General features: G+C 45.8%; 1 protein-coding gene across 2 annotated transcripts in view; it reads right to left on the reverse strand.

The window, feature by feature from the left end:
• Positions 1–26,471, reverse strand: part of LOC121002086 (polynucleotide kinase 3'-phosphatase) — a 63,004-nt gene that overhangs the window by 11,868 nt on the left and 24,665 nt on the right. For both annotated transcript variants that reach the window (XM_040433400.1, XM_040433394.1), the window contains exons 9-12: positions 22,372–22,420; positions 15,606–15,676; positions 12,740–12,832; positions 10,907–11,003 (exon numbers count right to left, since the gene is read on the reverse strand). In XM_040433400.1, coding sequence (XP_040289334.1) covers positions 10,907–11,003; positions 12,740–12,832; positions 15,606–15,676; positions 22,372–22,420 — 310 coding nt within the window. The remainder of the gene's footprint in view (positions 1–10,906; positions 11,004–12,739; positions 12,833–15,605; positions 15,677–22,371; positions 22,421–26,471) is intronic.

Raw genomic sequence — 26,471 nt, forward strand, 5'->3', positions numbered from 1 at the left:
CTATATGGGGTGATCACCACAGTCATTGATCACGCCCCTGTAAGGCTCCATTCAGACGTCCGTATGCGTTTTGCGGATCCGATCCATCTATCAGTGGATCCGTAAAAATCACGCGGACGTCTGAATGGAGCTTTACAGGGGTGTGATCAATGACAGGGGGGTGATCAGGGAGTCTATATGGGGTGATCACCACAGTCATTGATCACGCCCCTGTAAGGCTCCATTCAGACGTCCGTATGCGTTTTGCGGATCCGATCCATCTATCAGTGGATCCGTAAAAATCACGCGGACGTCTGAATGGAGCTTTACAGGGGTGTGATCAATGACAGGGGGGTAATCAATGACAGGGGGGTGATCAGGGAGTCTATATGGGGTGATCACCACAGTCATTGATCACGCCCCTGTAAGGCTCCATTCAGACGTCCGTATGCGTTTTGCGGATCCGATCCATCTATCAGTGGATCCGTAAAAATCATGCGGACGTCTAAATGGAGCTTTACAGGGGTGTGATCAATGACAGGGGGGTAATCAATGACAGGGGGGTGATCAGGGAGTCTATATGGGGTGATCAGGGAGTCTATATGGGGTGATCACCACAGTCATTGATCACGCCCCTGTAAGGCTCCATTCAGACGTCCGTATGCGTTTTGCGGATCCGATCCATCTATCAGTGGATCCGTAAAAATCATGTGGACGTCTGAATGGAGCTTTACAGGAGTGTGATCAATGACAGGGGGGTAATCAATGACAGGGGGGTGATTAGGGAGTCTATATGGGGTGATCACCACAGTCATTGATCATGCCCCTGTAAGGCTCCATTCAGACGTCCGTATGCGTTTTGCGGATCCGATCCATCTATCAGTGGATCCATAAAAATCATGCGGACGTCTAAATGGAGCTTTACAGGGGGGTAATCAATGACAGGGGGTGATCAGGGAGTCTATATGGGGTGATCAAGGGTGATCAAGGGTGAATAAGGGGTTAATAAGTGACCGGGGGGGGGTGTAGTGTAGTGGTGCTTGGTGCAACATATTACTGAGCTACCTGTGTCCTCTGGTGGTCGATCCAAACAAAGGGGACCACCAGAGGACCAGGTAGCAGGTATATTAGACGCTGTTATCAAAACAGCATCTAATATACCTGTTAGGGGTTAAAAAAAATCACATCTCCAGCCTGCCAGCGAACGATCGCCGCTGGCAGGCTGGAGATCCACTCTCTTACCTTCCGTTCCAGGGAGCGCGCGCCTGTGTGCGCGCGTTCACAGGAAATCTCGCGTCTCGCGAGAGGACGCGCCGGCGCGTCCAGTCGGAATCAATCAACCACCTCCAGGACGCGTCGCTGCGTACGGCGGTCCGGAGGTGGTTAAAGCGAACCTTTCACCTCATTTTCACTTTATAAACTAGCAACAGTACCTTATAGATTATCTTCAGTGTGTTCTTATACATGTTAATGCCGCTTCCCTGCGATGTTTATTCTTGAAAAAATCGTCTTATAAAGTTCACATTTCATGCTCCAACAGTCACGCAACAAGTCAAGGGGGTATCCCTTCCCTCACCTCTAGCTGTACCTCCCCTGCCCTAACCCCGCCTCTATGCTCTGTAATTGACAGCCGGCTCAGTCGCCGGGACCGCGCTTGTGAATCCTGCGCATGCGCCGTCCTCCTCCTCCCGTCTTTCTTGCGGACACAAGCGCGATCCTGTAACAGAATCGCGCATGTGCCGTACACGATGCCTGCCTGTCTGCTCTCCCTCCCGTGTGCGCGCTCCCCTATCTTCAGGCTCCAAGTGCCCCACGTGATCACTGTAGACTTGCCGCAGACGATTGCGCTTGTGTCCGCAAGAAAGACGGGATGAGGAGGAGGACGGCGCATGCGCAGGATTCACAAGCGCGGTCCCGGCGACTGAGCCGGCTGTCAATTAACCACCTCCGGACCGCCTAACGCAGGATTGCGTTCCGGAGGTGGCAGCGCTGCGCAGAGTCACGCATATACGCGTCATCTCGCGAGACGCGAGATTTCGCTCAAAGCCGGCCCGCGCCCGGCAAAATTAAAAGAAGTATTTCGTCACCAGCCTGCCAGCAACGATCATTGGCTGGCAGGCTGGCGATTTTCAAAAAATCCAATCCAAAGTCATATAACAGATCATATTAGTAAATATGATCTGTTATATGGCTTGTCTGCTCCTCTGCTGGTCCTTTTCGTCGGTTGGATCCAGCACAGGAGCAGACTGAACTGTGAGTAGCACCAACACTACACCTTAGCCCCAGATCACCCACCTGCACCCCAATTAACCCTTTGATCACCCCTTTGATCGCCCCTGTCAATCACTAGTGAAAGGAAAAAAAGTGATCAGTGTAAACTGTCACTTTTTTTTTTTCACTGGTATTGGCTGTTATGTTTTAGGGGATAGTTTAGGCCCCTTGGTTAGGTAGTTAGCGCCAGTTAGCGCCCACCCCACCGCACCGCAGTCACTTTTATTCGCTGTTTAGCGTATCGCTAATCAGCATTTGTACTTTTATAGTATCTGTAAGTGATCAAAACTGATATTAGTGTCACCTTAGCTCGCCCTCCACCCAAAACGCAGTGTTTGCCCGATCAGGCCTGATCGGTCGCCCACACGTGCGTTCACCCACGCCCGCCCCACCGCAGTGACAAAAAATATATATTTTTTGATCACTGCACATTCATTTTACACGCACTGCGGCGATAAAAAAAATCAGTTTTGATATTTTTTATCAACCGCAGCAGCCTCCGGTACTTCGCTAGCCTCCCCTTTGTAAGACAGGTTTGCTTTTTTTCTTGGGTAGTCTCAGGGAATACCCCTAAATTTAGTAGTCCAAAATGTCAAACAGGGGGTATTCTTCTGAAGAGGCCTACAGGATTCTGACCCAGTCGGATGAGGAGTGGGAACCCTCATCTGACGAATCTAGCGGGTCAGAATATGAACCTGTGGAAAGCAGTGGCTCTCTGACCCAAAGTTCGGACGAGGAGGTGGAGGTCCCTGGCAGCACCAGGCGTACCCGGCCCCATGTCGCTAGACCACAGGTTACGCAGGATCCGCTTCAAGAGCAGCAGAGTGGGGCTGTCGCTGCCGGATCACGTGGTGAGGCATACACCAGCAGCGCAGCCCTTCCTGGACCTAGTACCAGCACTGCCGTACAACATGGTGAAGTAGCGAGCACCAGAAGGGCAGTTGAAGCTGGTACGGTGGCACGTGCAATAGTTACCCCGTCGCAGCCACCGCAAAGACAGGCCCGTAGAGCCCCTAGAGTCCCTGAGGTGCTGGCAAATCCTGATTGGCAGTCACCAACTTCAGCCGCACCAGTAGTTCCCCCTTTCACCGCCCAGTCTGGAGTTCGGGTTGAGACGGCTCAAATCGGTTCGGCCCTGGGATTTTTTGAGCTGTTCTTGACTGCGGAGCTCTTGGACTTAGTCGTGGCAGAGACCAACCAATATGCCACACAATTTATAACCGCTAACCCGGGAAGCTATTATGCCCAGCCTTTCCGGTGGAAACCAGTCCAAGTTTCCGAACTTAAAATTTTTTTGGGCCTTCTCCTCAACATGGGCCTGACAAAAAAGCATGAATTGCGGTCATATTGGTCAACGCACCCAATTCATCACATGCCCATGTTCTCTGCTGCTATGTCCAGGACACGATTTGAGACCATCCTACGTTTTCTGCATTTTAGCGACAATACCACCTCCCGTCCCAGAGGCCACCCTGCTTTTGACCGGCTCCACAAAATTCGGCCCCTCATAGACCATTTCAACCTGAAATTTGCAGATTTGTATACCCCTGAGCAAAACATCTGCGTAGACGAGTCCCTAATACATTTTACCGGGCGCCTTGGCTTCAAACAATACATCCCAAGCAAGCGTGCCCGGTATGGGGTCAAATTGTATAAGCTCTGTGAAAGGGCCACAGGCTATACCCACAAATTTCGGATCTATGAGGGAAAAGATCAGACCCTGGAGCCGGTCGGTTGCCCTGACTACCTGGGGAGCAGTGGGAAGACAGTCTGGGACTTGGTGTCACCCTTATTCGGCAAGGGGTACCATCTTTATGTGGACAATTTCTACACAAGTGTGGCCCTCTTTAGGCATTTGTTTCTAGAACGGATTTGCGCCTGTGGCACCGCGCGAACTAGTCGCGTGGGCTTCCCCCAACGGCTTGTAACCACCCGTCTTGCAAGGGGGCAGAGGGCTGCCTTGTGTAACGAAGAACTGCTCGCGGTGAAATGGAGAGACAAGCGTGACGTTTACATGCTCTCCTCCATTCACGCAGACACGACAATCCAAATTGAGCGAGCAACCCGTGTCATTGAAAAGCCCCTCTGTGTCCACGACTATAATGCGCTCATGGGAGGGGTGGACTTCAATGACCAGATGTTGTCTCCGTATTTAGTTTCCCGCAGAACCAGACGCTGGTATAAGAAGGTGTCTGTATATTTAATTCAATTGGCGCTCTACAATAGTTTTGTTCTCTACAGTAAGGCTGGGAGAACAGGATCCTTCCTCAAATTCCAGGAAGAGATCATCGAGAACCTCCTTTACCCAGGAGGTTCCGTGGCCCCATCCACCAGTGTAGTTAGCCGTCTACACGAGCGACATTTCCCCAGTGTCGTTCCTGGTACCTCAACCCAACCGTCACCCCGAAAAAGATGTCGTGTCTGTAGCAGGAGTGGAATAAGGCGTGACACCCGCTATTTCTGTCCTGACTGTGCTGACCACCCTGCCCTATGCTATGGAGAGTGTTTCCGGAAGTACCACACACAGGTACACCTAGCATAGGGATCACATCTCACCAGGACAGGCACACAGGGCTATTAGGGCCCATTCACTCACAGCTGCTGCAAACCTCTCCTTTCACCTGGGATAAAGTGCATAACGTACTTCGCCACATCTTTGGGCGATTTGCGCTTTGCACATTGTCCCATGGGGAAGGAGAGGTTTGTTCTATAAAAGGTAAAAAAAACTAAACAAAAAAAAAAATACCGGTAAGTAAAAAAGTTAAATGTTCAGTTAAAAAAGTTTAAAAAAAGTTTCTATGTTCTGTTCAACAGTTAATAAAGTTATTGCTTTGCGGCCTGGTTTTTTCTTTTTTGTTTTGTTTTTTTTACCTTTCAGGTGGACCAACCGATCGACTAGCTGCAGCACTGATGTGCATTCGGACAGAAGCATTGCGCTGCTGTCAGATTACACGCAAGTCGGTGTATGCGGCGCTGCAAGACGAGATTTCTCCTCTGCAGTAAAAGATACGTTTGCCGAGGCATATGAGCTGAGGAGGTGGCGGTGTTCATATACTTTGGCAAACACTTTGTATATATAAAAAAAAAAATCCCGGCAATGATTTATTCATCCACATCGATTGATGTGAATGGAGAAATCTGGTTTGCCAGGGCATACGAGCTGAAGTGGGTATGGATGTTGGGCGGAGCTCCTATGTCCTGGCAGACGCCTTTCCCCTCCTTTTTCTTTTTTTGGCAGAGATTTTTTCATCCACATTGATCGATGCGAATGAAGAAATCTGTGCCGTTCATTTTTTTCTTTCAGCCCAGAGGCTGAACGGAAAAAAAAAAATCTCATTACCCGTATGCTCAATATAAGGAGAATAGCAGAAACTCCTAATGCTGGGCATACATGTAATGATTGCGGAGACCCTCAAATGCCAGGGCAGTACAAACACCCCACAAATAACACCATTTTGGAAAGAAGACACCCCAAGGTATTCGCTGAGGGGCATATTGAGTCCATGAAAGATTGAAATTTTTGTCCCAAGTTAGCGGAAAGGGAGACTTTGTGAGAACAAAATCAAAAAAATCTATTTCCGCTAACTTGTGCCAAAATTTTTTTTTTCAATGAACTCGCCATGCCCCTCATTAAATACCTTGGGGTGTCTTCTTTCCAAAATGGGGTCACATGTGGGGTATTTATACTGCCCTGGCATTTTAGGGGCCCCAAAGCGTGAGAAGAAGTCTGGTATCCAAATGTCTAAAAATGCCCTCCTAAAAGGAATTTGGGCACCTTTGCCCACCTAGGCTGCAAAAAAGTGTCACACATGTGGTATCTCCGTATTCAGCAGAAGTTGGGGAATATGTTTTGGGGTGTCATTTTACATATACCCATGCTGGGTGAGATAAATATCTTGGTCAAATGCCAACTTTGTATAAAAAAAATGGGAAAAGTTGTCTTTTGCCAAGATATTTCTCTCACCCAGCATGGGTATATGTAAAATGACACCCCAAAACACATTCCCCACCTTCTCCTGAGTACGGAGATACCAGATGTGTGACACTTTTTTGCAGCCTAGGTTGGCAAAGGGGCCCACATTCCAAAGAGCACCTTTCGGATTTCACAGGTCATTTACCTACTTACCAGACATTAGGGCCCCTGGAAAATGCCAGGGCAGTATAACTACCCCACAAGTGACCCCATTTTGGAAAGAAGACACCCCAAGGTATTCCGTGAGGGGCATGGCAAGTTCCTAGAATTTTTTATTTTTTGTCACAAGTTAGTGGAAAATGATGATTTTTTTTTTTTTTTTTTTTTTCATACAAAGTCTCATATTCCACTAACTTGTGACGAAAAATAAAAATTTCTATGAACTCACTATGCCCATCAGCGAATACCTTGGGGTCTCTTCTTTCCAAAATGGGGTCACTTGTGGGGTAGTTATACTGCCCTGGCATTCTAGGGGCCCAAATGTGTGGTAAGGAGTTTGAAATCAAATTCTGAAAAAAATGACCTGTCAAATCCGAAAGGTGCTCTTTGGAATATGGGCCCCTTTGCCCACCTAGGCTGCAAAAAAGTGTCACACATCTGGTATCTCCGTACTCAGGAGAAGGTGGGGAATGTGTTTTGGGGTGTCATTTTACATATACCCATGCTGGGTGAGAGAAATATCTTGGCAAAAGACAACTTTTCCCATTTTTTTATACAAAGTTGGCATTTGACCAAGATATTTCTCTCACCCAGCATGGGTATATGTAAAATGACACCCCAAAACACATTCCTCAACTTCTCCTGAGTACGGGGATACCAGATGTGTGACACTTTTTTGCAGCCTAGGTGGGCAAAGGGGCCCACATTCCAAAGAGCACCTTTTGGATTTCATAGGTCATTTTTTACTGAATTTGATTTCAAACTCCTTACCACACATTTGGGCCCCTAGAATGCCAGGGCAGTATAACTACCCCACAAGTGACCCCATTTTGGAAAGAAGAGACCCCAAGGTATTCGCTGATGGGCATAGTGAGTTCATGGAAGTTTTTATTTTTTGTCACAAGTTAGTGGAATATGAGACTTTGTATGAAAAAAAAAAAAAAAAAAAAAATCATCATTTTCCACTAACTTGTGACAAAAAATAAAAAATTCTAGGAACTCGCCATGCCCCTCACGGAATACCTTGGGGTGTCTTCTTTCCAAAATGGGGTCACTTGTGGGGTAGTTATACTGCCCTGGCATTCTAGGGGCCCAAATGTGTGGTAAGGAGTTTGAAATCAAATTCTGAAAAAAATGACCTGTCAAATCCGAAAGGTGCTCTTTGGAATATGGGCCCCTTTGCCCACCTAGGCTGCAAAAAAGTGTCACACATCTAGTATCTCCGTACTCAGGAGAAGGTGGGGAATGTGTTTTGGGGTGTCATTTTATATATACCCATGCTGGGTGAGATAAATATCTTGGTCAAATGCCAACTTTGTATAAAAAAATGGGAAAAGTTGTCTTTTGCCAAGATATTTCTCTCACCCAGCATGGGTATATATAAAATGACACCCCAAAACACATTCCCCACCTTCTCCTGAGTACGGAGATACCAGATGTGTGACACTTTTTTGCAGCCTAGGTGGGCAAAGGGGCCCATATTCCAAAGAGCACCTTTCGGATTTGACAGGTCATTTTTTTCAGAATTTGATTTCAAACTCCTTACCACACATTTGGGCCCCTAGAATGCCAGGGCAGTATAACTACCCCACAAGTGACCCCATTTTGGAAAGAAGAGACCCCAAGGTATTTCGTGATGGGCATAGTGAGTTCATAGAAGTTTTTATTTTTTGTCACAAGTTAGTGGAATATGAGACTTTGTAAGAAAAAAAAAAAAAAAAATCATCATTTTCCGCTAACTTGTGACAAAAAATAAAAAGTTCGATGAACTCACTATGCCCATCAGCGAATACCTTAGGGTGTGTACTTTCCGAAATGGGGTCATTTGTGGGGTGTTTGTACTGTCTGGGCATTGTAGAACCTCAGGAAACATGACAGGTGCTCAGAAAGTCAGAGCTGCTTCAAAAAGCGGAAATTCACATTTTTGTACCATAGTTTGTAAACGCTATAACTTTTACCCAAACCATTTTTTTTTTTACCCAAACATTTTTTTTTTATCAAAGACATGTAGAACTATAAATTTAGAGCAAAATTTCTATATGGATCTCGTTTTTTTGCAAAATTTTACAACTGAAAGTGAAAAATGTCATTTTTTTGCAAAAAAATCGTTAAATTTCGATTAATAACAAAAAAAGTAAAAATGTCAGCAGCAATGAAATACCACCAAATGAAAGCTCTATTAGTGAGAAGAAAAGGAGGTAAAATTCATTTGGGTGGTAAGTTGCATGACCGAGCAATAAACGGTGAAAGTAGTGTAGGTCAGAAGTGTAAAAAGTGGCCTGGTCTTTCAGGGTGTTTAAGCACTGGGGGCTGAAGTGGTTAAAGAGCATAGAGGCGGGGTTAGGGCAGGGGAGGTACAGCCAGAGGTGAGGGAAGGGATACCCCCTTGACTTGTTGCGTGACTGTTGGAGCATGAAATGTGAACTTTATAAGACGATTTTTTCAAGAATAAACATCGCAGGGAAGCGGCACTAACATGTATAAGAACACACTGAAGATAATCTATAAGGTACTGTTACTAGTTTATAAAGTGAAAATGAGGTGAAAGGTTCGCTTTAAGGAGCGGCAATACTTATACTTTCCATTGTGTGGTGTTCCGCTGTTACAGGGAACGCAACGCCCATGGTTAACCTAGCCTCTCCCTGATAACTGATTAAGTAGATATGTCTTTTGCAGGACTAGAGACACTTGTATAAGTGAAGGGAATGGATAGTCAATAACTCAAGACTGAAGCTGTGAACCATTTGAAAAACTGCTGTCATTCAGCTAAGGCTATAAAAACTTGTAAACTCAGATTGTTAGCTTAAACTTTAAACATGACTATGGGATTCTACTAGGGAAATCATGTTTTACAATAAATGCCCCGTCCTGGATCCTCCCACTGCCCTATCATCAGCAGAAGATCCGCACACAAAGGAGAAGGCAGCAGCTTCCTAGCCAGTAGTTCTGTGCTAATGACATGTATGTTGCCTTTCTTTCCTTCAAGGAATGTATAAAATACATTTGCATATTAAATACAGAGGAGTCGGAGTCGGAAGTACCAAAAACTGAGGAGTCGGACCATTTATCTACCGACTCCACAGCCCTGCTTAAATGTCCCCCTTTGTCTTTGCAGGGAGATTTGGAGTAGTGTAACAGAAATCAAGAGCCCTGACGCTGAAAAGATATAGTAAGAAATGAGTGTAGAATGTCGGACTTATCCCAGTGTGGTGCCCGCACAATAAGCTTTTATCAGCTCCTGTTGTGGACTCTCTGTGGCACTTGGGAAACAAGACACAAAAGCACATTGCATCTTGGAAAGACCAGAGCAGAATAGCTATATTCTCCATCAGGGCATAAAAGCAGAGCAGTTTATCTGGTGTTAAAGGGGTTGTCCTGCTTCCCACCGCTCGGTTCCAACTCCATAAGACCTAGGCTGTCTGCACTTCTGGTCCCCACTGTGGGGATTCGCTCTGGTAGACAGGGTGTGCGGATGCAGTACAGAGGCAAATTACCAGATCTTAAATCAAACTTCCGTGTTTATTCAAAAACAAAACATCACTTTGCAGTCTTGGTGTTAGTTCACACACAATGGAAAGTCCACATAGCAAAAAAATCACCTTGTTGGCAGTTCTGCTTCCAGCAGTCCATAGCAGGCTTTTAGGGGGCCTGTTTCCCTTACAGAGGGGTCTCAGCCCTCCAGCAGGGCACAAGCCTCAGATCCCAGCAGACACCTCCTGAGCTCCACTGTCAGACTAAGGTTATCCTCCTCACCTGGCAGTGCTGACTGGTTTTTAGGCCTGGCCAAACCGGGCCTGGAACATGGGGTTAAGGTGTCAAACAGCAACTGCTGCTGACACATAAAAACCGGCTCTTACTCCACCGAGGCCAGGAACCTCGGTGACACGTACCTATCATCCACGATGATTCCTTGTACCTTCTTACACCACGTATAAACCCCTGCATGGACACTGTCACGTCCCTGCTGTGTTATGTGCCGCTTGGGAACATATCACTGCTGAGGCCAGTCATTTGCTGCTGTGTTGCACTTGACCCCATCCAGGCAGGAAGTTTACACGCAGGGAGAGGAGAAGCCAGAACCAAGTGTAAGCATAGTTCCCTTCACAGGTCCAGTTGCGGACAAGCCCTTTAATGTCTGCTGCTATAACAACACACTCCAATGTATAACCCACTTGATTATACAGAAAATGCATGCCTCACATATCTCAGAAAGAATAATTGTGCTGCCAGGGGGAATTTGATAATTACCATCTCAATTATATCATAAATAGTCATAATTTCAGGAAATATCATTTGCCAACACTCTACCTCATAGCTGGCAGACAGCCCAGAACGGGTCTCCATTTTGAAGATGGAATTACATCACAGGTCCATGCGCCAGGAGCTTGGCCTCTGATAACACATTGCATGATCTCATTACAGCTACAATATTAGCTTCAGAACAAATGCCCCTACTAGTCACTAGCTAAGCGTATTCATATGCACCAGCTGCCCATGGCGTCGAGTTCTACTGGTGCCACATACCTGCAGGAAAGCCGACCGTTACAACTACTTCTTGAGATGATGACACCAGGGATGAAGTTGGAGGATCATAGAGCAGACCATTGGGATCCAGAGCTTTCTGTTGGTAGAAGAGAAGATGAATAGCATATGGCAAGTTCCGAACATGCAGAAAGATGACCACATCCATGAATATGGTTTTATCTCTACTATTTTGACATATACCGTAGTTTGCCTTAAATACTACCAGTCAGCTCTGCAGACATGTCTGTTTTGGTAAATCCTTGTATTCCCCATATATAACAATTCTGAAGCATACAGTAATTTCTTAGAACTCTACACTGTGTTGCTCCTCTGTTATTCCTAATAGAAATGTATGAATATTTGGCGACTGGGTGTTTATACTTGGGGTTCTGCACAGTGTCACAGTGTGGACGGACACAATCCCATCATTACTGAAAATAATAGGAGCTACTGAAAGAGCTGTAGGTTTCCAGATACCTCCATCCCTTTTATTGGGGAGGGAACGTGTGACTACTTCTCTATTAAAACCTGGGTCCTGGACTGTAGCACTTCTTAAAAGCATTTCATGGGATCTCATCAAACAGCCACCCCATTGACATTTATTCTGAGAGCTATATAGAGATCTACAGCCATACACACATGTTAACACATGCACCTTTTGTGGCCAAATCTACAGTGGAAAAAGTCTGCTACCAAGAGGACTTGTCTTAGTGGCTTTTCCTCTACATAAACCCAAATTTCCTCTTTACATCAGATAAGCATAGCTTCTGTCTTCTTCTGGATAAACACAATAGAGGAGATTTATCAAACTGATTAATTGTCCATAGTAACCAATTAGATTCCACCTTTCATTTTCCAAAAGAGCTGTGAAAAATAAAAAGTGATACCCCCCCTTGGATACCGGAGGTGTTTTCATTTTTCTTCCCCGACTCCTAACTTTTTTTTTTCTATTCACATTGCCGTAATAGGGCTTGTTTTTGAGGGACAAGTTGTACTTTCAAATGCCACCATTTAATATGGCATACAATGTAGTGGGAAAAAACTTCCAAATGGGGTGGAATTGGAAAAAAAAATGCTATTCTGCCACAGTTTTATGGGTTTTGTCCCTACAGCATTCTCTATGTGAAAAAACAGACCTGACCCTTCATTCTCTGGGTCAGTACGATTACAATGATACCACATTTGTGTAGGTTTTTTGTGTTTTAATACTGAAAAAATAATAAAAACTTTGGGGGAAAAAAAACATTTTTTTACATTGCTATATTCTGACACCATTACTTTTTTACAGTTATGTCTACAGAGCTGTGTGGGGGCTCATTTTCTGTGGGACGATATGTCGTTTTTTTATTGATACCATTTTGGAGTGTGCGTGACCTTTTGATCACGTTTTATTCAATTAAAGGGGTTTTCCAGGACTTACCTACTGATAACCTATCCTTAGGATAAGGGTCTATTCAAACATCCGCAAGTGTTTTGCGGTCCGCAAAGCGTGGATACCTGCTGTGTGCGTTCTGCATTTTGAGTAAATGCCTATTCTTGTCCGCGATTGTGGGCAAGAATAAGACGTGCTATATCTTTTTTGCGGGCCGTGGAACGGAACTACGGATTGCGGCCCCATTGAAAAGAATGGGTCCACACCCGTCTCGCAAAATTGCGGAACGGATGCGGACCCTGAACTACGAACATCTGAATGGACCCCAAGTCTTCTTTATCAGATTGACGGGGGCCCAATTCCTAGCACCCCGGCTGATCAGCTGTTTTCAGCTTGTGCAATGAAATACTGTATGAAAATAGGATTATTTATGTTTCTCTCTCCATTCTGTTCACACTTACAGGATTAAAGGTAGGTAGTTGAAACGCAGCTTTCTTCCAGCCAAGGAAATACTCTTCTGGAGTGTAGAACTGTATGCCGATGTTTAGTGCGAACTGCAACAACACAAGCTACTGTCAAGAACTTTACAAGATACAAGAAGAAAATAACTTCCTAGTTGACTCTTAACCCCTTTAGGACATAGCCATTTTTCACCTTAAGAACCAGGCCAAATTTTGGAAATCTGACATGTGTCACTTTATGTGGTAATAACTTTGGAACACTTACTTACCCAGGCCATTCTAAGATTGTTTTCTCGTGACATATTGTACTTCATGAAAGTGGTAAATTTGAGTCAATCTAAATTACCTTTATTTATTTTAAAAAATCCCAAATTTACAGAAAATTTGGAAAAATTAGTAATTTTCAAAATTTTTATTTCTCTGCTTTTAAAGGGGTTTTCTCATCTCAGACAATGGGGGTCTATCGCTAGGATATTCCCCCATTGTCTCTTAGGTGCGGGTCCCACTGCTGGGACCCGCACCTATATCGAGAACGGAGCCCCGAAAGTGAAGGAGAGCGCACTGCGCATGCGCAGCCGCCCTCCATTTATTTCTATGGGGTCACCGAAAATAGGCGAGCGCTGGCTCGGCTATTGCAGTCTGCCCCATAGAAATAATTGGGAGCATGGGCCGCGCATGTTCGGCACGCTCCCATTCACTTCTATGGGAGAAGCGGGAATTAGCGCTTGGTGGTGGATGGACCCCGGGAAACCTGGGGTCCTCCAGTCACAGCACTACCCGCTCCGTTCTCGATATAGGTGCGGGTCCCACCTATCAGACAATATCGCTAGGATATGCCCCCATTGTCTAAGATGGGAATACCCCTTTAAAGGGGTTCTGCACTTTGTTTAAACTGATAATCTATCCTCTGGCTAGATCATCAGCATCTGATCGGCGGGGGTCCGACACCCGGGATCCCCGCCGATCAGCTGTTTGAGAAGGCAGCGGCGCTCCAGCAGCGCCGTGGCCTTGTCGCTGTTTACCGGTTGCCCAGTGACGTCATCAATTTTAGCAGCAATTATTTTTTTAAATCAATTATAAATGTGCAGCTATAAGAAGAAATATTTTTTACTTTTTTTTGACCCAGACCGACTTGGTTCTTGAAGATCCAGTGTGTCTGATGCCTCTATAATACACTGCAGTTCATTGTGACTTTACACCTAGCCTGATCAGACTCCTGAAAAATACCCTTTTCATAATTTTTTGTTTCCATATGCCCAGCTTGGTGCTGTTTCTAATCTGTGCTATGTAGGTGTTTCTGAGCAGAATCAGTCTCCTTCCCCCTCTGGCACCCGACAATATAGTCCCTTCTTACTGTCTCTACAGGAGAAGAAGTGTTCTGATTTATGCTGCTATGTTATTGCAAATACTCTAGTTTCTGCCCTGGTTGTCGACTGCTCAGCAGCCAACAGAGAACCACTTTGCAGAGATCTGGTTGTGGGGAGATTGACTGGGCATGAGTGGCCAGCTGTACTCAGTTCAGTAGATGGACGTACACACTGATATATCATTTGCAAACAACTATACAAGTAAATGTCTTAAAGGGGTTTTGCCATCTCAGACAATGGGGACATATCGCTAGGATATGCCCCCATTGTCTGATAGGTGTGGGTCCCAGGATATGGCTTTCTGGGACCCGCACCTACAATGAGAACGGAGTGGGAAATGAACGGAGGGCGCACTGCGCTGGCTCGGCTATTTCCATCTGCCCCCATTCATTTCTATGGAGCAGGGGCCTTGTGTGTGGTCCCATTCAGTTCTACAGTATGGGAGCAGTGCTTGGTGGTGGACGGACCCTGGAAAATCCGGGGTCCTCCAGCCACAGCTCTCCCCGCTCCGTTCTCATTGTAGGTGCGGGTCCCAGAAAGCCATATCCTAGCGACCCCCAACAATCAGATATTGATGACCTATCCTGAGGATAAGTCATCAATATATACAGCCTGCACAACCCCTTTAATTCTTGGATTATTTTTGACAGCAGGTAAAAGGTAAACATTCATATAATGAATATGATAATTAAGACTGCAGTGAGGTTTCCCTGGATATGTTATATGGGAAGTGTGCTTTGGTTGCATGGGATTAGAAAAACAAGTAAAAAGTGAAAGGGTGGACCTACAATGCCAGACAAAACCAATGGACATCATTAAGCAGTTGCAGACCCTTTATTCTGAGGCAAGCTTAGGCTACTTTCACACTAGCGTTTTGGCTTTCCGTTTGTGAGATCCGTTCAGGGCTCTCACAAGCGGTCCAAAACGGAGCAGTTTTGCCCTAATGCATTCTGAATAGAAAAGGATCCGCTCAGAACTCATCAGTTTGCCTCCGTTCAGTCTAACGAAGCAGAGCCAAACGGATCCGTCTTGACACACAATGTAAGTCCATGGGGACGGATCAGTTTTCTCTGACAAAATAGAATACGGATCCGTCCCCTATTGACTTTCAATGGTGTTCATGACGGATCCGTCATGGCTATAGAAGTCATAATACAACCGGATCCGTTCATGACGGATGCATGCAATTGTAGTATTGTAATGGAAGCGTTTTTGCAAAAAACGCTAATGTGAAAGTAGTCTTATTTGGCTATTTTTGGGAACTGCCACATAAGTGAATGGAGAGAAACACGCCAACGCGGCCATCTCTCAGTTCACAGTAGCCCGAGGTCCTCAAGATAGGTGCAGGTCCAGGAGATATGCTGTAAGCCATAAATGTCCAGATGGGTAAGCCCCTGTGAGTGCTGCTCTATTCTTTAACATTGTGGCTGTCCAGAAAAGTGTTGAAATGCCAGTAGGATCAGAGGGAAGTTATTTATGGCTGGCTTCAGACTACTTACCAAGCGGTCACTGCAGGAGAAATCTTTCTTTTTCCGGTCTGGAGCCCAGTTTGCAGGTCTTCCAGCAGCATCTGTAACGTAATAAACTCATTTAGGCAAGTATTCTCTTCTTAAAAAGTCAAGGCAGATCACTATGGATATTCCATCACATAATCGTGGAGGTTGGAGAGCTAAACCACCACAGGGGTTCCTGTGCTCTGGTGCTCCTGACCACTTGCTGTGTAGGGATACTATAGCTTCATCTAAGGGTCCATTCACACATCTGCAAAATGGGTCCGCTTCCGTTCCGCAATTTTGCGGAACAGTAGCGGACTCATTCACTTTCAATGAGGCCGGAATGTGCTGTCCGCATCCGCATATCCGCACTTCCGGATCCGCAAAAAAAAGAGTATTACACTCACCGGTAATCAGGTTTCCTGGAAGTCTCCATGACACCAAGTCCTGAGATTGACTTCCTTCTGATTGGACAGGAAAAACACAGAGAGGTTAAAACCCCCACCCCCTCCTCACATCACCAGTGTATTTTAACGAAGAACCCCAGGATGAAAGGATAATAGCTAATAGCAGAAAAAAAGGGTGGGATATATGTGGTGTCATGGAGACTTCCAGGAAACCGGATTACCGGTGAGTGTAATACTCTTTTCCCCAGTCGTCTCCATGACACCAAGTCCTGAGACAATATCAAAGATACAATTAGGGGGGGGACGACTGCCGACAGGACCTTACGTCCAAATCTTAGGTCGTCATTAGCAGCTACATCTAGTCTGTAGTGCTTAGTGAAAGTATGAACTCTTTTCCATGTTGCTGCCCTGCAAATCTGTTGTAAGGAGGCTGAGGCTTTTTCCGCCCAGGAGGCAGCCATGCCTCTCGTAGAATGTGCTTTTAGGGAAGCAGGGACGTCTTTTCCCTGAGCTTTATATGCTTCGGAGATTGCCATCTTAATCCATCTGGAGATGGAACTTTTTGCCGCTCTCTTCCCTTTGTTAGGACCTGAAAATTGGACAAACAGATTTTTGTCTTTTCTCCAAAGGCTGGTAGCTTCCAGGTACTTTAAGACCGCTCTCCGGACATCTAATGTGTGGTAAGTGATTTCTTGATTGTTTTTCGGATCGTCACAGAACGAGGGGAGAACAATGTCCTGAGACCTATGGAAGGTCGAGACTACCTTGGGGAGGAAAGTCGGATCTAATTTGAAAATTAATTTGTCCTCAAATATTGCAAGGAATGGTTCTTGGATGGACAAGGCCTGCAGCTCACAGACCCTTCTGGCTGAGGTTATTGCCACCAGAAAAATCGTTTTAATGGTAAGCCATCTGATGTGGATAGAGTCCAGAGGTTCGAATGGATCGGAGGTTAGACCCCCTAGTACCGTATTAAGGTTCCATGGTGGCACCATGTTTCTAATTGTAGGTCTGATCCTATCTGCTGCCTTAAGGAATCTGGATATCCAGGGATGTTCCGTTAGCTTGGTATTATATAGTGCTCCTAAAGCCGATACCTGGACCCTAAGGGTATTGGGGGATAGACCTAAATCTAGCCCTTCTTGAAGAAAATCCAGGATTAGTGAGATGTTGGCTCTAAACTGGTTGAAGGAGGTCCCAGACCAATCAGCAAATTTCTTCCATATTTTTTGGTACTTGTCGTTGGTACTCTGTTTCCTGCTAAGGAGTAAGGTGTTCACTACTTTTTTTGATAGACCAAAGTTTAATAAGTTGGATTCTTCAGAATCCAGGCTGTTAACTTTAGTATTTTCAGGTCTGGGTGAGAAATGGGCCCCTGACTTAGAAGGTCCGGCCTCTGAGGTAGAAGGAGAGGAGCTTCCACGCTGGGGGCTTTCAAGACGGAGAACCAACTTCTCTTGGGCCAGAAGGGGGTTATCAGGATTAGTGTACACTTTTCTTTTAGGAACTTCTGTAACACTCTGGGGATAAGCGGAAATGGGGGGAAGGCGTAGACTAAGTTTGTTGTCCAACTCTGGTTGAGGGCGTCTACTGCCCGAAGATGATCCCTGGGGTTGAGGGAGAAGAACTGGTTTAGCTGATGATTTCTCCTGGATGCAAACAGGTCTATCGTCGGCCTGCCCCATTTCTTTGTGATTAAATGGAAGGCTTCTGGAGCTAACATCCATTCCCCTGGGTCTAGTCTGTGCCGGCTTAGGTAATCGGCCTGAATGTTTAAAACTCCCTTCAAATGAACCGCTGAAAGAGATTGAATGTTGCCTTCTGCCCAGGAAAAGATTTTGTTTGCCAGGTTCTGTAGCAGGCGATGCCTTGTGCCTCCCTGGTGTTGGATAAAGGCCACGGCTGTAGCGTTGTCCGAGTAGACTAGGACGTGACGACCCTTTGCCAGCTGACTTGTGTGTTTCAGTGCTTCCCACACTGCCCTCAGCTCCTTGAAATTTGAGGATTGCTGGCTCACGTAATTCCCCCATGTTCCCTGGTAGGAGTTCCCCTGGACGACCGCTCCCCACCCGTGGAGGCTGGCATCTGTTGTGATGACTAGAGGGAGATCTTGTGCCCAGAAAATCCCGTTTTCTAGGTTCGAATTGCTGAGCCACCAAGTTAGTAATTTTTTGGTCTCTGCATCTAAGAATATTTTCCTCTCTAGGGTTAATTGCGATCTGTTCCATTTGTCTAAGATGAATTTCTGGAGTGGTCTTAAATGGAACTGTGCCCAGGCAACTGCTGGAATGCAAGCGGACAGACTCCCTAGTACCTTCATGGCCTGTCTTATTGAACAGAATTTCTCCTTCTTGAACTTCCTCAAAGCTGTCTGAAGTTTTACTATTTTTTGAGGTGGTAGAAAGGATCTTTGGGAGACTGTGTCTAGAGTAATGCCCAGAAAAACTTTCCGTTTGGATGGGATTAAATCAGATTTTTTCCAATTGATGAGCCAACCTAGGCTCTGTAGATGATCCAGGACTTACCCGAGATGGATTCCCATGGTCTCTATGTTGTCCGCCACTACCAGTAGGTCGTCCAGATAGGGGATCACACAAATTGCCTTTTCTCTCAAGGTTGTCAAGGCTTCCGCCATTATTTTGGTAAAAACCCTTGGGGCAGAAGAGATCCCGAAGGGGAGACACCTGAACTGGAAATGCTGAATGTTTCCCTCCAATTCTATTGCGAACCTTAGGAATTCCCTTGATGACCTGTGAATTGGGACGTGATAATAGGCGTCGCTTAAATCTATTGTGGCCATCACTGCATCCTTTTTTAAGAGTTTCACTGCTGACTTCAGGGTCTCCATTTTGAATTTTTGATATCTTACGTATTTGTTTAGATGTTTCAGATTTATAATTACCCTGGATTTCCCGTTTGGTTTCTTTATAATGAAGAGGCGGGAATAGAATCCCAGTCCTGTCTGATTTTTCGGGACGGGCTCTATGGCGTCCAAGGTTAATAGGTTTTTTATGTCGTTTTTTAAGGTCGCAGTTTGAGATGGGGGAAGGGTAGTGATCACATATTTCTGTGGAGGGGAAGAGAGAAGATCTATCAGATAACCCTCTTGTATAATACTTAAGATCCACCGGCTGTTTGTTACATGCTCCCAAGATCTTAGAAAGGAGCTGAGTCTTCCCCCCACTGGTATGGCGTCATTGTTTGTTGTTGGATGAGGAGGCTTCGGCCCGATTTGGGTTGAAGAGGAAGCTTCTCCCCCTGCCTCCCTTCGCATAGCTCCACCTCCCAGTCTTCCCTTTATCTTTTTTATTTTCGGGTTGAAAAAAATCGGTCACGAAAGGGCTGCCTTTTTTGTTTATATCTTTCCTCTGGAAACCCTCTTTTTTTATTTGTCGCGTTGTCTAGGATTTTATCTAGATCTTCTCCGAAAACGTACTGACCGTGGAAGGGGAGTGCGATTAATTTATTTTTAGATGTGATATCTCCTGACCACGCTTTAAGCCATAGTGCCCTTCTCGCTGTATTTGAGAGAACAGCTGTACGGGCGGACAGTTTAACTGATTCAGCAGCTGCGTCTGCTAGAAAGGAGGTTGCCATCTTTAATAGAGGCAAGCTCTCTAGAATTTGATCCCGTGGTGTCTTATTGACCAGATGTATCTCTAGCTGGTCTAGCCAAAGGTTCAGTGTTCTGGCCACACATGTGGAGGCAACGCCCGGTTTGAGAAGGGCCGCCATAGTCTGCCAGGTCTTTCGCAAGAGACTCTCCGCTTTCCTGTCTAGAGGATCTTTCAATTGTGCTGAGTCTTCAAACGGTAGGGCCGTATGTTTTGCTACCTTGGCCACTGGCGCGTCTACTTTGGGAATGGTCTCCCAATCCGTACAGTCCTCTTGGCTAAAGGGGTAGCGCCTCTTAATTCCTCTTGGGATAAAGGATCCTTTATCCGGTTTTTCCCATTCAGACCTAATTAATTTTTGGACACTATCAGGGACTGGAAAAACGGCCTTCTTCCTTTCACCTAGACCCCCAAAAATTTCTTGCTGGGTAGACCTAGGGGTTTTAGGCATCTCCATCTGAATGGTGGCCCTGATGGCCCTGATAAGTTCATCAATATCTTCAGGATTGAACAGGAAGCGCTTATATTCGCCCTCTTCATCTGAAGATGCCGGGTGTTTTTGGACAGATTCGGAGTCTGAGACCGCCAGCCCCTCAGAGTCGGAATCCAGGATAAGTGATTTAACACTACGGGCGTCCTGAGTGGGGGGAACTTTGGGGGGAGTAGGTTCTCTGGTAGTTAAGGCTAGCTGAACCTCTTCTTTTACCACTTTCCTAATGTCTTCAATTAGACTAGAAGACTCAGACTTGATGACACTGGCAGTACATTCTTTACACAGGGGCTTGGATCCAGTGTTAGACAATCTTTTGCAGCAAATACCACATTTTCTAGTTTTTTTGGCTGCAGAAGCCGAATCCTTTTCTCCCTGAAATGGTAAGGGAGGAAAGGATGAGCAGACTGAACCCACCATACAAAGCATGTACCTGAGAACAGGTTACTCACTGTCCCAGGGTTTGATGCAGGCTCGGTTCCAGAGCCCGGCGTGAGGGGGGTGCTCATCTTGACTCCCGACCGCTTCAGAGATGCTTCACCAAAATATGTGAGCCGCGCTATGCAGGGCGCCGTTACACAGGTCCTGAGCGTTTTTATAGTGTCTCCATGTGCTTCTCATGCTGCAGGACCTGTGGCGCATGTTGATGACGTCAGCGCGCTTAGCTCCGCCCCCGGCGTCTGACGTCATCCGCCTGCCGGCCGGAAGGGACACATCACAGTGCCGATCCGCCGTGTTCCTCCTTCCCTCTGCATCAAGCCCTCCGGGACCGCCGCAGAGGGAATCTTCGCAGGGGCACTACCTATGTGCCCGAGCCCAGGCCTAACCAAACGGAGGAGGGAGAGCTGCACTGCAGATCCGACCTCGGCCCAGATGAAAAAAATAACTCCAGGTGAGCCCAAACGAGCTCCGTGCACCTCTCCTGCTTCCTATTCTGATGGGACAGGAAAAACACTGGTGATGTGAGGAGGGGGTGGGGGTTTTAACCTCTCTGTGTTTTTCCTGTCCAATCAGAAGGAAGTCAATCTCAGGACTTGGTGTCATGGAGACGACTGGGGAAATAGAACATGTCCTATTCTTAAGGCATTTTCTATGAGAGTGCCAGCGATGTGCGGTCCGCAAAATGCTTAACGCACATTGCCGGTGTCCGTGTTTTGCGGACCCGCAAAACACATACAGACGTGTGAATGGACCCTTAGTGAACTGGCTGTGCTGTAGTCTTCTGCACAGCCAGAAGTGGGGGTCCAAGAGGTCAGAACCACCGATCATAAGTGATGGCAGAACCCTTTAACACTAACATTTCAAAAATCTTTCTCTCGCAGGTACAGTTCAGTATGGGATTTACCAGGCACTTAAAACACGTCAACTATTCACAATACTCATTCATACAACGGCATGAAAAATATGTATTCCTCCAAACATCCTGTATTAGTGCTCTACATAATTTATCAGAATGGTTCTCGCATTTAAAGAAAACACTTAGTTATCACATTACATAAATGTACATTAGCAACCACCTTGTAAGAGACCAATAGGACATCAATGCTGATAAAGCATTGAAACGGGATGGGAATAACGGGGTTAAAGGTAGATGTTTGGTCCCCTACTTAGAATGCCCTCTTTATAAAAGGGGTTGTCCCACAAAAAATATTCTGCAGTTTTCAAACCAGCACCTGGATCTGAATACTTTTGAAATTGCATGCAATTAAAAATGTTGAAGAGCCACTGAGTTATTCAATAAAATGTATCTGTATACCGCCACTTACTTATTTCTTTGACCATCTCATTAAGAAGGCCGCACATGCTCAGTTTCATCTTTCAACTGCATCCTGAGCTGTGATAGAGAGAGCATGGACACGCCCCCTTAGCTACAGCAGAAAAGACACTCCCCTTGAGCTGTCAGCTTGATATAAATCTAGCAGAGCAATGAATGGGGAGATTTCTGGATCCATGTGAGGTACAGGGAGGGTTCTGAGGTTGTCATGTACTATATAATGCCTCACTTTAATTTTTTACGTTATTCATGGTAGAACGCCTTTAAGCGGAATAGAGAACTGCTGAAAAGAATTACTGTCTCTACATACATATATATATATATATAAATACCAAAGACATCTGCTTGCTAATACACCTGCAGCATGTCTAGCATTACCCAAAAAAGCTCTCTACCATGCCGTACACTCCCCTAGGAACTAGTTTTCAGCAGCCATAGGGAATTCTTATTAGAGATATTGTCACAGTAGCATAGCACTGATCATTACCTCCTACATATACACAGTCTTCTTTCTTCACTTTTATACCATCATTAGCCTAGAAAAGAAGCATAAGACCTTATATAATACTGATCACTCGTATTACGCACATCAAGAACAAACTAGGCTGTGTCAAATATTTCCCCCGTGGACAGGTTATAAACCATACAAATCCTCCTTATGCATTAACTGGTTATATATATATATATATATCTCAAGAAAATAGGACTGCACTCCAAACGGTTCTTCAGTAAAACAGTGTGTTTTTATTCATCTATGTGGTGGCAAAGAGCGACGTTTCGGCTCGTACATGAGCCTTTCTCAAGCTTGAGAAAGGCTCATGTACGAGCCGAAACGTCGCTCTTTGCCACCACATAGATGAATAAAAACACACTGTTTTACTGAAGAACCGTTTTGAGTGCAGTCCGATTTTCTTGCTTTTTATAAGTGGGTAAGCACCAGTTACGATACTTGGACATTGCACCCGTTTTCTCCTTTATACTATTGTTTTGGGTGGTGCTGCCAATGGTTTTTTCTATCATTATATATATATATATATATATATATATATATATATATATATATATATACACACACACATACCTATATATTTATACACAGGCATAAAGTTAAAGGTGAAACATACTTTAACATTTTAAACAATATCAGTGTATTATTTTGGTTTTGTACAATTTGAGTGAAAGGGAAAGGAGTGCCTTGCAAAACTATGGGAACCCAAGGAGATTTGAACACTCATAACTATGACTGAGGTCGAACAAGCCTGTAAGGATTAAGGCTTGTTCACAATCATCGTTAGGAAAGGCCTAGTGAGGCAAATTGCAACGCTTTATAAATACCCAGACTCCTCTAACCTTGTCCCAAAAACAGCCATAGGTTCTTCTAAGCAGCTGACTAACACTCTGAAAATGAAAATGGTTAAGGTCCACAAAGCATGAGAAGGCCATAAGGAGAGTGCAAAGCATTTTCACTTTGTCATTTCCACAGTTAAAGATGTAATTAAAGGGAATCTGTCATCAGGTTTTAGCATATTAAAGGGATTCTGTCACCTCGTTTTCGGTTATAGAGCTGCGGACATGCACGGCTAGATCGCCGCTAGCATGTCCGCAATATACCGGTCCCATAGGGCTGTGTCCTTTTATTTTGTTTAAAAAGGAGATTTTGTTTAACTTACCAGTAAAATCTCTTTCTCGCTCTTCATTGGGGACACAGGAACCGTGGTATAGCTATGTCCTCTAGGAGGCGTTGACACTAGTAAAAGCTGCTAGCTCCTCCCCTGGCAGCTATACCCCCTCCAGCCTGGAGAGAGAGCTTCAGTTTGTGTACAAGCAGTAGGAGAAGCAAGCCAACCAAGAAAAAACATGGAACACCAATCATGCCGAAAGGACCCAACGGGGTTCTAACCAGAAACAGCTACAGCTGTGGCCGGACAACAATACTGGGTGGGTGCTGTGTCCCCCAATGAAGAGCGAGAAAGAGATTTTACTGGTAAGTTATACAAAATCTCCTTTTCTCGCTCATATTCATTGGGGGACACAGGAACTGTGGGACGTCCAAAAGCAGTCCACAGGGAGGGAAAAACCACAGACCCATGGAAGCACGCGTCCCTGCAGTCATCTAAGCAACTGCCGCCTGCAAGACCATGTGGCCTAAGGCCGCGTCCGCCGATGCAAAAGTATGCACCTGGTAAATGTTTGTGAATGTGTGTAAGTAGGACCAGTAGCCGCCTTATACGACTGTGCAGCCTAAGTGCGATTCCTCTGAGCCCAAAAAGCGCCCACCGCTCTGTGGAGTGAGCCGTGACACTTAAGGGCAGAACTCTGCTTTGGGCACGGTATGCTTCAGCAATTGCAGACCGGATCTAGCGCGCTGTGTGTGGCGCAGGGAGTCTCGTAGTCTACCCCCGGAATGGCCGTTGGAAAGGAAGATCACCAGAGGGCTGACGTGACCAGAGACATTAGTCATGTCTTGAGAGGGAATGTAGATACAGGTAGCACACCCACCAATGGGACGAATTCACCTGTAGAAGGAGAGATGTGGAGTGCGCCACCGCCCACCAGCCGGGTCCGGAACTCTGGAAATAGAAGTCCACAAAAAGAATACCCCATGCAAATGCAGATGCAACCAGGGATTTAGTGGCTGTGAGCCACAACAGTATCGCTAAGCCATGGCACCATACTGCCCCATTTAAGTAGAGCTAGCCTCAACACTGTACCTTGGAAGGGCTCTGAACAGGAGCAACAGCAAGCTAGCGTCAGGGTAGAACCCCCAGCTGAGGGGGATTACAGAGTCAGTGAACACTCAACTCGCTGGAACGTACTCCCCATCATATGCGCCATGGCGTATTGATGAGAACAATATCATGACCGACTGCAAACGAGGGGGCCCATGGAGATAGGTGGTGTCTAGGACACATAAGTGTTGCAGGCAACCCCTCTGGGAGGACAGAGGATGTCACAACCATGCTCTAAACCAGCAACGAACGATAAGAAGGATACAATGTGGAAACAGCTACCGTATCCATTGGCGGCACCCACACGCCACTAGATGCAGAGCAGTGTGAAAGAAGCTAAGGCATCTAGAGCCGTGGACTAGGTGAACTGCAGCAACCCAAGATGCTTAGGTATTCCCCTGTAGCGGATAACTTGTGAAAGGGGGAATGCAACAGGAAACACAGTGATGGAGAAGGCTAATGCATACGGCAGGTACAGAACCCAGTGGAGATGCAATGCCGCCACCTACCAAAGGGGGAATACATACGTCCAGCACTGAAAATCTGTGTAACTGTACTTAGTCCACCTACACAAGGGACAATATATAAGTCGAGAACTGTATCCCGTGGTAGTGTAATTACTCAGTCTATGGAAGCGGTAATTCATACAAGTACTGCTAGCGGAAGTGGCAATGCATACAGCAGGAACTGAATGCAATGGTAGAGAGATTACGCCATCTATGGAAGGGAGTAATGCATATGGCGAATCCAGTACACCGTGAGGGTGCAATTACTCCGCCTAAGGAAGGGGTAATGCCTACGGTAAACACTGTAACCGGTGATAATGCCATAAGCCACCTATGGAAGAGGCTAATGCATACGGTACGTACTGTACCCAGTGGGAATGCGATTCCGTCCCCTATGGAAGGGGGAACGCCTATGGGTGACACTGAAAACAGCGCTCTAGCAGATAGTTCACCCATGGAAGGATGCAGTAGTGGAGCAATACTCCGTCTGAGGAAGGGGGGTAATGCAGACGACAAGAACTGCTGGCTACCATGGACGCCATCATGTAAAATTGCAACGGATTCGAGTCAGAGCCCGAATCCCTGACCCCCCCCCCCCCCCCTCGGACCGAACCTCTCCAGGGATGGGAGGGTGCGTCTGAGCGAGACCCTAGGAAGTAATCACAGCTAAGACAATATCCCGTCAGAGGGAATAATAACCACAGGTGGTATATAATCCAATTAATGTAATCACAGGGAACGACCTGTTTAAAACGTAGCCTTTAATCTAATTATAACATAAAATAACAAAACTCCCACAGACATACATAGAAAAAGAACAAAAAAGAAGATATATCCTTGATGACATGGAAGATGATACTTGTAATCGTCCAGAAGTACGGGTCAAAATGGACTGAGGGGACAGAGATGGAGTCTAATCTGTCGCTATTCCTGGCCCTGGGCTAAATAGCCCTGCCTAAGAACGGAATGGCCGCCCTGATAAGGACGATCCCGTATTCTGGAACCTCCTGGTGACCCTAGTAAGGCCCTGTGACCCTGGTGGATCCCTACTCAGGGCCAACTCTAGGTACACAAAACAAAAACAAAGTATAAATAATAATATAGAAAGCAGCAGAACAGCCACCCCCCTGGATGCTCAGTGGCGTGGGTGGAAAAGCTGCCAATATTAAATATGTCATAAAGAATGCATAGACACCCACAGGTGTGGCTATCTATGAATATGCATCATCAATGGACGATCTCACTGTGTAGACCCCACACACCGGATACACCGTGTGACGTCAACACACCAAGATTCGCCGTTAACATTTGTACATATCAGTGTATAAATTAGGATGTATATACACGTACGG

The sequence above is a fragment of the Bufo bufo genome, chromosome 1 (assembly GCF_905171765.1).
Source record: "Bufo bufo chromosome 1, aBufBuf1.1, whole genome shotgun sequence".
NCBI lineage: Eukaryota > Metazoa > Chordata > Amphibia > Anura > Bufonidae > Bufo > Bufo bufo.